Source organism: Sorghum bicolor, chromosome 9, assembly GCF_000003195.3.
Source record: "Sorghum bicolor cultivar BTx623 chromosome 9, Sorghum_bicolor_NCBIv3, whole genome shotgun sequence".
NCBI classification, from domain to species: Eukaryota; Viridiplantae; Streptophyta; class Magnoliopsida; order Poales; family Poaceae; genus Sorghum; species Sorghum bicolor.
The window spans coordinates 49,548,904-49,561,652 of record NC_012878.2 but is presented as its reverse complement, the minus strand read 5'-3'; the positions used below and the strand labels follow the sequence as shown (position 1 = coordinate 49,561,652).

General features: G+C 46.2%; 1 protein-coding gene across 1 annotated transcript; it reads left to right on the top strand.

The window, feature by feature from the left end:
• Positions 8,954 to 12,227, top strand: LOC8076962 (LOB domain-containing protein 6). The gene is made up of 4 exons (XM_002441057.2): positions 8,954 to 9,135; positions 9,338 to 9,835; positions 9,919 to 10,384; positions 11,912 to 12,227. The coding sequence occupies exons 2-3, from the start codon at positions 9,350 to 9,352 to the stop codon at positions 10,357 to 10,359; spliced, it is 927 nt and encodes a 308-aa protein (XP_002441102.1). The 5' UTR covers positions 8,954 to 9,135; positions 9,338 to 9,349; the 3' UTR covers positions 10,360 to 10,384; positions 11,912 to 12,227.

Sequence of the window (12,749 nt, the reverse complement as noted above, 5' to 3'; positions counted from 1 at the left end):
CCATCGCCCATTTTACGATTCTGCCGTTGGCATCTTTATTGCGCAGAATGTCCCCGAGAGGGAAACTGGTGGTCACCAAGACTCGATGGCCGTCGAAGTAGTGCTTCAGCTTTCTTGACGTTATTAGAATGGCGTATATGAGCTTCTGTATTTGTGGGTACCTGGCCTTGGACTCGTTTAGGACTTCGTTTATGAAGTAAACGGGTCTCTGGACCTTATAGACATGACCTGGCTCATCTCGTTCGACCACTATTGCCGTGGAAACAACCCTGTCGGTTGCAGCAATGTAAAGGAGTAGGTCTTCATTGGGCTGAGGCGCTGTAAGAACAGGTGGTGAAGTGAGGAAAGTCTTAAGCTGAGTGAACGCGGCGTCGGCTTCCTCTGTCCAAGAGAATTTTTCCGACGCTTTCAAGAGTTTGAAGAAAGGGAGGCCTTTTTCTCCTAGTCTTGAGATAAAGCGACTTAGGGCGGCCATACATCCGGTGAGTTTCTGAATGTCCTTGATATTTTTAGGTGGTCGCATGTCAAGTACTGCTTTTACTTTGGAGGGATTCGGCCGTATGCCGTCACGACTGACGACGTTGCCGAGCAGTAGACCGGAAGGAACACCGAAAATGCACTTCTTGGGGTTAAGCTTCCACTTGTACCTATTAAGCGCCTTGAAAGTTCGGTCTAAGTTGTCGATTAGGGTGCTTGCGTCCCTTGTTCTGACAACGACGTCATCTACATAGGCCTCGACGAGGTCGTCACGAATCTCGTCGTGGAGGCACTGCTGTATAGCTCGTTGATAAGTGGCTCCGGCATTTTTGAGTCCGAATGACATAGTCGTGTAGCAATATGCGCCGAAAGGAGTAATGAAGGATGTTTTGATCTGATCGTCTTCCTTTAGTGAAATCTGGTGATAACCAGAGTAGCAGTCTAAAAAAGAGAGGAGATCGCATCCGGCCGTTGAGTCGACCACCTCGTCGATGCGAGGGAGACCAAAAGGATCTTTTAGGACAGTGTTTATTGAGATCAGTGTAATCAACGCACATTCTCCATTCATTATTCTTTTTGCGTACAAGGACCGGATTGGCGAGCCAATCGGGGTGATACACTTCTTTTATGAATCCGGCTGCTAGAAGCCGTGTTATTTCTGTCCTAATAGCCTCCTTTTTGTCACGAGCGAACCATCGCAGCTTTTGCTTGATTGGTCATGCGGTCTTCGAGACATTTAAGGAGTGCTCGATCAGGTTTCATGGGACGCCGGGCATGTCTGCGGGTTTCCATGCGAAAACGCTCACGTTGTCCCTTAGAAACCTGACGAGCGCGTCTTCCTATTTTGGGTCCAGATTGGCCCCGATGAGGGCCGTCTTCTCGGGGCTGCCGTCGACCAGCTGTACTTCTTTGTACTCCTTGGATTTTGAATTCTTCCTGGCGGTCTCCTGCTCGGGTAATCGGAGCTGGTCGGGAGGCAGCTGCGCGGCTTGGGTTGCTGTTTCTGCCATGCGGATTGAGAGGTCGATTGCCTCGGTAATCTTGAAGCTCTCTTCTTCGCAGGTATACGCGGTGTAGATATTGCCTCTGACGGTTAGGACGCCTTCCTCCGTAGGCATTTTAAGGACCAGGTATGAGTAGTGCGGGACTGCCATGAACTTTGTCAGCGATGGTCGGCCTAGTATCGCGTGGTAGGTCCTGTCGAAGTCCGCGACCACGAAGTTGATGAACTCTGTCCGAAAGTGGTCGGGTGTGCCGAATTGGACAGGCAATGTTATCTGTCTGAGGGGCACTGAACTCTGACCTGGCAGAAACCCCCAGAATTGAGCATCGTAGGGTTTTAGTTGTGCAGAAGATATCTTGAGAGCGGGCAGACTGTTGCGGAAGAGGATGTCGATGGAGCTTCCCCCGTCTACGAGCACGCGCTCAAATCTGATGCTGTTGATGCAAGGGTCTAGGATCTGAGGGAAACGTCCTGGCTCTGGGATAGCGGCCCACTGATCCTTCCTGCTGAATGAGATCTCTCTGTGCGACCACGGGGGAAATTTTGGGTCTGCGATCAGCCCGTCCGTGCTGTCTATGTTGAGGCAGGCTCTCTTTAATAGCTTTCTTTCTCGCTTAGATTCGATGGAAACCTTGCCCCCGAAGATGGAGTGGACCACGTCAGTGGGGCTGACGTATTGGTGTCGGGGGTCCCTATCTTGGTCCTCGTCCTCGTCTTCGTGGTCGTGCCCGTCTCGCTTGCCGTTTTTCTTGGCGGAGTCATCTTGGGCGGCCCGCCGTGTATAGATGTTTTTGAGGACGCGGCACTCTTCCATGGTATGATTAGACTTTGGATGTAGTTGGCACGGTCCCTTCAACGTTTTGTTGTAGTCTTCCTGATAGTCCCGGCGCCCGTTGGGACGCTTGACCGTATTTACTTCGTGGTTGTGGTCGCGGGGGCGCTTTCCTCTGAAATCATCGCGATTGTCGCGCCGCCGATTCCAACCTTCTCTATGATCACGGTTGTCGGGGCGGCAGCGGTTCCTGTTGTCGAAACGACCGCGACCGTCATCCCGTCGGGTGGGCTGGTCGGGACCTCTCGCATCGTCTCGGATTAGTTTCTCTGCGTCGTCGACATCGGCGTAGTTTTTAGCCGTGGCAAGGAGCTCCGCCACCGTTGTCGGCCTTTTGCGCAACAGTTTGTTCCTCAGCGCTTCATGGAAACGCAGGCCCTTGATGAAGGCAGAGATGGCTTCGCCGTGGAAAATCTTCGGGATCTTAAGGCGCATATCCGAGAATCGTCGGATGTAAACGCGCAGAGGATCGTTTTCCCTGTCCCTTATCCTTTCGAGGTCATACTTGTTTCCAGGCTGCTCGCATGTGGCGATGAAGTTGTCGATAAAAGCCTGGCGTAGCTCTTCCCAAGAGTCGAAGGAGTCCTCAGGCAGGCCAAGAAGCCACTGATGACCGGCCTGGTCGAGGACTACTGGGAAGTAGTTGGCCATGATGTGCTCATCTCCCGCTGCTGATCGGACGGCGATTTCATAGAGTGATCCAGTTCTCTGGATTTTCCTTGCCGTCGTATTTTTTAAGTTTCTCGAGCTTGAAATTGCGGGGCCACACGACCTGGCGGAGGTGTGAGGAGAACTGTCTCAGACCCGGGGGACCGTGCGTTGCATCGTACTCGATACGGCGCAGGTTTTCATGGACTGCTCTCTCCGTAGCGCGCCTATTGATGCGGTCCCGGGCATCTTTGGGAGGAATGTTATAGCGAAGATCCCTGTGCTGGTTCACTTCTTGACCGCGCCTGCGATTCTGCTCGCGGTGACCGTTGGCATCCCGACCACCATCGTCACGCCGTGAATCTTTACGGTGGTTGTCGGGGGAACGGCTGTGGTGATGCCCGCTTGGAGGCGGTGAGGTCCGGCTACGGTTAGTCTGGTCGGAGGTGGCTTCCGTATAAGAGACAGCTTGGACTCTTTTGAGCAGAGTGGCTGTCTGTCCCATTGCGGCGATCAGGTGCGCTCGGACGCTGGTTCAGACTCCCTGGCACTCAGGAGTATCAGGGAGCTGATCTAGATTAGCCATGGCGACAGCCACGTTGGCGCTTGGCGTTTTGTAGACTGGCTGGTCCCCGACCATGTCAAAGGCATCGCTGAGGTTATGCGGTGGAATTTGTCGTTCCTCATCCGCGCGCCGTCGGGCACGATCGGCGTTACGCTGTTCGCGGAGCTGCCTCTGCTCGTCCGTTTCTCCGTCAACGGCCGGCTCGTCGGCGCTGACGTTGAAAACAATATCTCCTCGCCGGGGGGGGGGGAATACCGGGAAACGAGGGAAACCCGGAGGATGTGAAGGCAGATCCAGATCGTAGTCCTCGTCTTCGGAGTTTATAACTTCGGTGGAGACGGAATCGGTGCTCGAATTGGTGCTGGTCGACGGCAAACTCCCCCTAGCTGTCGACGAAAGCTAGTCGGCAGTCTACCTTGGGGTATACCCACGGTAGTAGTTTATCGGTAGACGGTACGCAAACTACGAACTCGATGGTGACGCAAGACACAGGCAAGCTTTTTATCTAGGTTCGGCCGCCGAGTTGGCGTAATACCTACGTCCTGCGTCTGATTGTATTGATTTGTGTTGAGAGAATAATAATGTATATGACTTGTGCTCTAGGGGACCCCTGCCCCTCCTTATATATCCTGAAGGGACAGAGTTACAAGCAAAGTATCCTATTTGGTACAATATCTTGTAGCATTGCGGTGCACGCCGACCAGTCGTGCGCCGCACGTCTTCATCCTGTGGGCCGAGCCACCTTTGATGGTGCGGCCCATATAGGCCCATGAGGGTATAGGGGTTTATACCCCACAGCTAGTCCCCGAGCACCATGTATTGTGATGTAACACGCCGTCTTGAGCTTCTTCGATCAGTGAGGCTTGACGTCTTCAAATAAGCAAGAAAGTCGCCCAAACAGTTACAACAGTATTTTGACCAACTCAAAAGACAGTTGATCAACATTGACATCGAAGAAACAGGTTGTTCGAAGAATGCATGGTGCTCTAAATTTAAAAAAGATTTCTTTCCTGGTGAAGTGTGCCCACTTTACTTTTTTGAAAAGTATAGATCTCAAAAAAGCAAGCATATTCACCGCAAGGTGAAGTGTGCCCACTTAGTCCCCGAGCCTGGTAGTAGGTGACGTAGGCACGTGGTGCCAGGGTCAAAAAAGTCTTCATATAAATTCTGAAACTGAGATGCATCGCCAGATGCATCGTACCGATGTAGTCCTCGAGCTTGCTGGAAGGCGAAGTATGAGCCTTGTAGCAAGGTCTAAAAAATAAAATTATCCTTCAGTTGTATATGAGTCCAATTCATATGTAACTGAGAAGAACAGTCCCCAAGCTGTGGTTGGAGAGTGATCAAAGCAAGCCCCGAGCACAGCGCAGGGAGTGATTGATGAGTCTCCGAGCACGATCGGTAGTCAGCACAGTCCCCGAGCACGACATAGAGACTGATCGGCCAGTCCCCGAGCGTGGTTGGGAACGTAAACGTGCTCGGTGGTCGGCACAGTCCCCGAGCACGGCGTAGAGACTGGTAGACAAGTCCCCGAGCATGGTTGGGAACGTAAACGTGCTCGGTGGTCGGCACAGTCTTCAAGCACAGCGTAGAGAGTAGTCGACAAGTCCCCGAGCGTGGTTGGGAACGTAAACGTGCTCGGTGGTCGGAGCAGTCCCCGGGCACAGCGTAGGGAATAGTCGACGAGTCCCCGAGCGTAGCTTGTCGACTGGACCAAACTCCTGAAAAATAAATATAGAGAATAGGTAGTACATGATGTATAAATAAACTCTAGATAAAAAATCAGTACTGCGATAAGTTTTAGATTTTTTGTTATAAAATTAGCACGAGTAGTTAATTCATCCTAGAGCTTGTACCAGCTCTGGTCTAGCCAACAATCAGCATGAGGTGCGGAACCTAGACATGCGTGGGATTGCCAGCCTCGCCAGAGAGCTACTGCCGACCACCCGGAACGCAGAGGGCGGATCTCATGCACGTGTAGGGAGGAGTCGGAGACAGTACCGGCTGTGGAAAACTCGTGTAGGAGAAAAAACTAGTCGGCTAACCAAAAAGTTATTTTTGAAGGATAATAAAAAAATATTATGCTAAAAATAAATAAAATATTAGAAGTGTACTTATCTTTGGACGAAAGTCTGGTCGGTGGTGACAGAATTGTCTGGTCCTCGAGCTTTTTGACTTGCTCTCATGACGGTGGTCGCGGTTGTCGTAGCGCCGTTCTTCGCGGCGATTATTATTGTGACTGGTGGTCAGAGCAAGTAGGCCAAACAACTTGGTCGTTAGCCCGAGCAGGTCGATGTCGTCGATCTGCCTCTCTTTGTAGTAGGGAAGCAGGTGACGCATCGTCGGCGTGGTCGGAGACGTTGTTGGAGTAGTCGGAGTCGTAGCCAGCGTGGTTGAAGCCGCCGCCGATGTCGATGAAGAAGTGGTTGGCGCAGATCGGATCTACACCTCCTCCGTGGTCGTGGCGGTGAAGCTGTTGAAGGTGACGGTTAATGTGAAGTCGCTCGCCATGGCCACGAAGTCGGGGATGATGACCATCTTGTTCGTCGGGAGAGCTGTACGCACACCCCCTACCTGGCGCGCCACTGTCGACGAAAGCTAGTCGGCAGTCTACCTTGGGGTATACCCACGGTAGTAGTTTATCGGTAGACGGTGCGCAAACTACGAACTCGATGGTGACGCAAGACACAGGCACGCTTTTTATCCAGGTTCGGCCGCCGAGTTGGCGTAATACCTACGTCCTGCGTCTGATTGTATTGATTTGTGTTGAGAGAATAATAATGTATATGACTTGTCCTCTAGGGGACCCCTGCCCCTCCTTATATATCCTGAAGGGACAGAGTTACAAGCAAAGTATCCTATTTGGTACAATATCTTGTAGCCTTGCGGTGCACGCCGACCAGTCGTGCGCCGCACGTCTTCATCCTGTGGGCCGAGCCACCTTTGATGGTGCGGCCCATATAGGCCCATGAGGGTATAGGGGTTTATACCCCCACAGCTAGTCCCCGAGCACCATGTATTGTGATGTAACACGTCGTCTTGAGCTTCTTCGATCAGTGAGGCTTGACGTCTTCAAATAAGCAAGAAAGTCGCCCAAACAGTTACAACAGTATTTTGACCAACTCAAAAGACAGTTGATCAACATTGACATCGAAGAAACAGGTTGTTCGAAGAATGTATGGTGCTCTAAATTTAAAAAGATTTCTTTCCTGGTGAAGTGTTCCCACACCCTCTAAGCGCTTTTGTAAGAGCCTATGCACTGTACATGGCCTAACCCGCCAGCGGTCATGGCGAGGTACACGTCAGCCGTACGCGCCAGCTAGGCGCCACGTGTCGGCCCTACACCGCCGCCATGCATGGCCGGATCCTCTGCATTTGCCCCACCATGCATGGTGGCGGGGCCAAACGGCCTAGTTCTGAAAATACTTTCAAAGACGGATTAAATTTGAAATTTATTTTAAATTTGGGTTAAAAATAAAAAAAATTCTCCTAGCATGGGTCGCTGGCAGAGGGGTCACCCAGCGCCATCTGAACACTAGCTTCCATAGGATTCATGGGAATTTCACCGGAGTTCAGTACGTCAGAATCAGCGCTGACCTCATTTTTCCTTTGTCTCTTGAGTCGTTTTTAAGGCCTTGTTTAGTTCACTCTGAAAACCAAAAAGTTTTCAAGATTCCCCGTCACATCGAATCTTGTGACACATGTATGAAACATTAAATATAGACAAAAACAAAAACTAATTACACAGTTTAGCTGTAAATCACGAGACGAATCTTTTGATCCTAGTTAGTCCATAATTAGATAATATTTGTCACAAACAAACGAATTTGCTACAGTACCGAAATCTTTTCACTTTTCGAAACTAAACAAGACCTAAGTTTCTTTTCCTGTTTTCCTATTTCTTACCCTTGTTTCCTTTTAATAAATTCCTGAAGGGGCTGCGGCCCCACCAGTTTCATATAAATAAAAAAAAAACTGACCCCGATCGATAGGCGATGGATGTGGTAAACAGCTCCGCCTGCGAGAGCGGCACTCGCAGCCGCACCGCAGAAGTCCCATTCTAGAAAATTCGAGGTTCCCGTGCTAAAGTTTTAATTATAGCTCATGATCTTGATTGTGAAAGCAAAAGACTAAATTTGTGCACTGGGCAAACGTTTTTAGACAATTACCATGCAGAATTACGGTTATCTCGCTTTCTTACTTTTAGATTTAGTTTACTAAAATTTTCTATATTTTTCGAGGACCTAATCTCATTTAAATTTACTCTCTTCATTTTAAATTATAAGATATTTTCAGTTTTCTAAATACACAGTTTTTAGTATGTATTAGATGTAGTGTACATCTAAATACATAGTACAAATTATGTTTCTAGAAAAGCTAAAATATCTTATAATTTAGAATAAAGAAAGTACTAGCAAACATACTTGACTATCAAACGTTCGAGGAAATGAGAAAAAACAGTACATTGTTTATTACCTTCTCATAAAATTTAAATGTATATAATTTAATTTAATCTATGATGGCCATGGCCTATGTAATTACTAATTATAAGTAATGTTAGCAATTAATCCTTCATCAAATTAAAATACAACTTTGATAGATATTTTCTTCCATTGTAATATATAAAAATATTTACTTATCTCATAACTTTAATTTGTATATTATTCATTTGGTGGTACAGTTAAATATTGAGTTCCGAGACTTCATTTGAGCACCCTTACTAGAAATATGAAATTCTAAGTTGTTGACATGTTAAGGATGGATTTGTCCGTATGATAGAATCTCTCAATTTTCTACGTGGCAGCCCTTGTCATAGATTGCACCAATTTTCTACCAATTTTCTACGTGACAGCCCTCGTTGTAGATTGCACCAGTACATGCGTACAACTTGGAGTCATTTTTATTTAAACTGGACTGGAGAATGCTTAATATTTCAAACCACAGTTTGATTATTGGACCATCTATTGATCTGCGTTTTAATAAAATTAAAATTTGTTGTTAATTAAAACTGATGATCAACTTGTTGCTAGCTCATAAAACCATAGGCGTAGAGACGAGTGAGTAGAGAGAACTCTACCATCGGGAACGATCGATGCATTCTTTTGGCTCCACGTCTCAGCATTCCACGTACGTGCACACCTAATAAACATTGACTTGTTTACCGGCACCCGAAGCTCTCTGTCATCAGTCATCACGTTTGTAAAAGTGAAAATAAAACAAACCAACCGAGACCATCGGCATTAACTAATAATTTCTTGTAACAACATATAAGCTCATATATATATATATATATATATATCATGCACAAAATAATCAGGGCCACCTGGACACGTCTTTTTTAGGGCACCTCTACCTACCTACACAATGCCCCCTCCTCCCGCTCACGCATATATACGACACAATTACAAGCGCCTCACGGTGTCTCCGGTCGTCACTTTCATTTCATATATCCATCCGGCCATTATTCTCTCTCCAAAACAAACACCCGATTAATCAGCTGATGTGGCGGAGCTGAGACAGACGAGGAAAAAAGCAAGGGGTTGAAGAACCGGAGCGGCCGCCGGCCTCGTATCCTGCTGTGATCTTCGCGGAAGGGAAGGAAAATTAAGGGTACATGTATTCCTTATTCCTCTCACTCCTCGCCCATAGACGGCATCATCGGATCCGAATTGAATCCTTGATATGCTTCTCATTCTGCCATTTCTCACTGATCTTAGTTTTTTTTTCTCTCTCTCATCTATCTAGCTATTTGGTTCTCACGCTGAGATGGATCTCTTAATTAGACCTGCTGGATCTTCCTCCTCCTGTACAGAGATAGATATAGATGGCCGCCTCGTCAGCATCATCGGTGCCGGTCGTCTCCACGGGATCCGTGATCACTGTGGCGGCCTCGCCGCCGCCGCCGCCGCCCACTGGTGGTGGTGGTGGTGGTGGCGGCTCGATCTCTGCTGGTAGCACAGGCGTCGTCGTCGGCGGCGGCGCAGGCACAGGGTCGCCGTGCGCGGCGTGCAAGTTCCTGCGGCGCAAGTGCCAGCCGGACTGCGTGTTCGCGCCCTACTTCCCGCCGGACAACCCGCAGAAGTTCGTGCACGTGCACCGCGTCTTCGGCGCCAGCAACGTGACCAAGATCCTCAACGAGCTCCACCCCTACCAGCGCGAGGACGCCGTCAATTCGCTCGCCTACGAGGCCGACATGCGCCTCCGCGACCCCGTCTACGGCTGCGTCGGCGTCATCTCCATCCTCCAGCACCGCCTCCGCCTCGTCCAGCAGGAGCTCGCCCGCGCCACCTACGAGCTCTCCAAGTACCAGGTCTGTGTCTGTCTGTGTGTGTGTGGCTTCCTGTACCTGTGCATGTTCTAACGTACGCGCGTCCGCTGCATCTTTCGGTGTAGGCGGCGGCGGCGGCGGCTGAAGCCGCATCTGTGGGCGTGGGATCCCATGGTGATGCGGCAGCAGGGATGGCGGCAGTGGATTTCATAGGCAACGCGGTGGCCAACGACTGCACGCAAAACTTTATCAATGTCGGGCACTCCACGGCGGCGGCGGCGTCGATCAGTGGAGCTGGCGGCGGGTTCATGCAGCAGCAAGACAGCTTCGGCGCCTCCGTGCAGATGCTGGCCAGGAGCTACGAAGGTGGAGCTGCTGCGAGGGTGGGCATGAACGGAGGAGGTGGATCAGGCTATGGCGGCTTCGCGTACTCGTCGGCCATGGGCGTGGTGGGGCATGGTGGCATAGTGTCTGCTGGTCTTGGCGGGCAGCAGATCAACGGTGGACAACAGTTCTTGAAGCCCAGCACGACCGCCGGGGATGACCAGCCCACTGCCACGCAGTAGTCAAGTGTCGTCTCATCTTTGTCAGGTTCGGTTCTATGCTGCTATAGAGGATCTTTCTTCCGTAATTTCTGTGTATTATTTCCCTTTATTTACAATATACCGTCTACTAGCAATAATAATATATCATCCATGAAAATAGTATATATTTTGTTGTAGCAAGGCGATGCATGCATGCTTCACAGGATTGTGCAAATGGCTTAATTTACCTTTTTTTCTCGATCAGGTGTGGTCAACTGTTTTTCATTAATTAAGACGGAAGGGATTAATTTGCTAATTTAATTTTAAAATAAAGTTGCACGACACTAATCTGTTTATCATCTATAACCATTATTCATCGCTAATTTCGTAATACCCATGCCTTGCTAAAACTGGAGTCTCAATAGAAAGCTCTATCATCTTAACTAACCTGCCTCTGCGAATCCTAGATGTTGCCTATAATCTAGAAAACATACTTGTTTAGAAATGAGAGGGTGAGTGGAGACTGCGATAAGATAATCAGAGTTTGGACTTTTGTCCCTTCCCCCCTAATCCTTTTGTTGGTTCTAATAATAAGTGTATTACCTATGACTATCATATGAATGTATGGAGAGATAAAGCTTATTTAATTTCAACAAAAAAATATAATTCAAAGTCTAGGTATAAAATAGATTTAAAGAGCACAAAAAATAACCAATTTGCACACAAACAATTATAACAGTAAAATAAATATGATGTGTATAGAAACATGATGTTCCATAATTTGAGTCTATGAATTGTAAAGATATATATCATGTGTATGCACATCAGGACAATGTTATATTGTAGAATGTGCCTCTAATAAAAATATTCTCAGGTGTGTTCTTCAAACTTATATCAACTCATAAATACTATTAAATCTCAGAACTTATTGAAATGTAGTGTTTGAACTATTTGTGCCTTCAAGACCATTACATTTTAGAAGAAATTTTTGCTTTGATATTACATGTCATAACATGCATTGAAATATATATAACATTTAGATCCTCTATAAGAAAGCACCTACCAAAATTTTAATATCATAACTTGATAAGTAATTTACTATAAGAGTTGTAGTATATAAATTATATATAATATCAAACATATAATATAGTAATTATTTATTTAATATATAGCTCTGAATATTATTATCTCAGTCCCTCTACATTGTCATAATATAGGGTTGACCAAAATAGAAATCATATTTGCATGGTTCTTATTATTAAACACTATGATTTATTGTTGTAAAAGTAAATGACTTATCATGTGAATTAATAAGCAATGTCTTACTTGGTTTTATCATAACAATTCCAATGAATTCATTAGTATTCAAATGTGAAGATCTGTGTGGCATACCTTCTCTTCAATATTCATATATCTACCATGCAAAAATTACAGACTAGAGCAATGCATAGATGTAAATGTCAATTTGTTTTAGATTTTAGTACTAATAAAACATTATTGCTATATGAAAAATGCAAATGATGTAGTTTACTTATGAGTTTTTGTTGCGTCTGTCTTTTATGCAAGATTTTGTACTTACTAATAATATATGCAGGTCATGACTACTAAGGCAAAAGATGTCAACATGCTAAATTAACCGCTTGATGAGGACGTGAAGACTAGATTAAGTGCAAGATATATACTAGCATCCTTTATAATATAGATAGTAATTAAAAAGAAACGAGTCCTTTATTTTGTACTTGTTGGTTTAAATTAATTGTTGATGCAGTTCACAAAGTCGACTTGAATATTGCTCCATGTTTGTGTTTGAGTTATGTTTGTTGCTTTGTCTCTAGATGTATGGAGCTTTGACTTTAAGCTAGTGAAAATAATATAAAGCTAAGTTGTTCTATGGAGTTTGACGTTGGTAATAAAATACTGTAATTTTAAATACTTGTGTTATTTTTTTATTAGGCATGTGAATTTTTACGCCAAACACATGCATTTGATTTAGTGTAACAAATTAGATCTTCACTTTAGGTGCCATATAGTCCATTTTGATTGCACGAAGATATAGAGAGGATTTGTTTATAAATGTGGAGCATAAAAGTTCAAAAGGTTTATAGCATCCAAACACGAGAGAATTTGTTTCCTCATGTTTTTGCACTTAGACCTTGTTTAGTTGGTGAAAAATTTTGGGTTTATCTACTTTAGCACTTTTGTTTGTATTTAAAAGTTATTGTCTAATTTTAGACTAACTAAGCTCAAAAGATTCGTCTCACAAATTACAGACAAACTGTGCAATTACAAGCAAACTGGAATTGAATATAGCAGTAGGCCAACAGCCAGGACTTTCCTGTTCCATGCCCTTAGAACATGTTTGGTTCTAGGTCACTGGCAACGCTGCTATAGTGGTGCTCAAAATGGCCGCCACACTCTACGATTAATCTCAC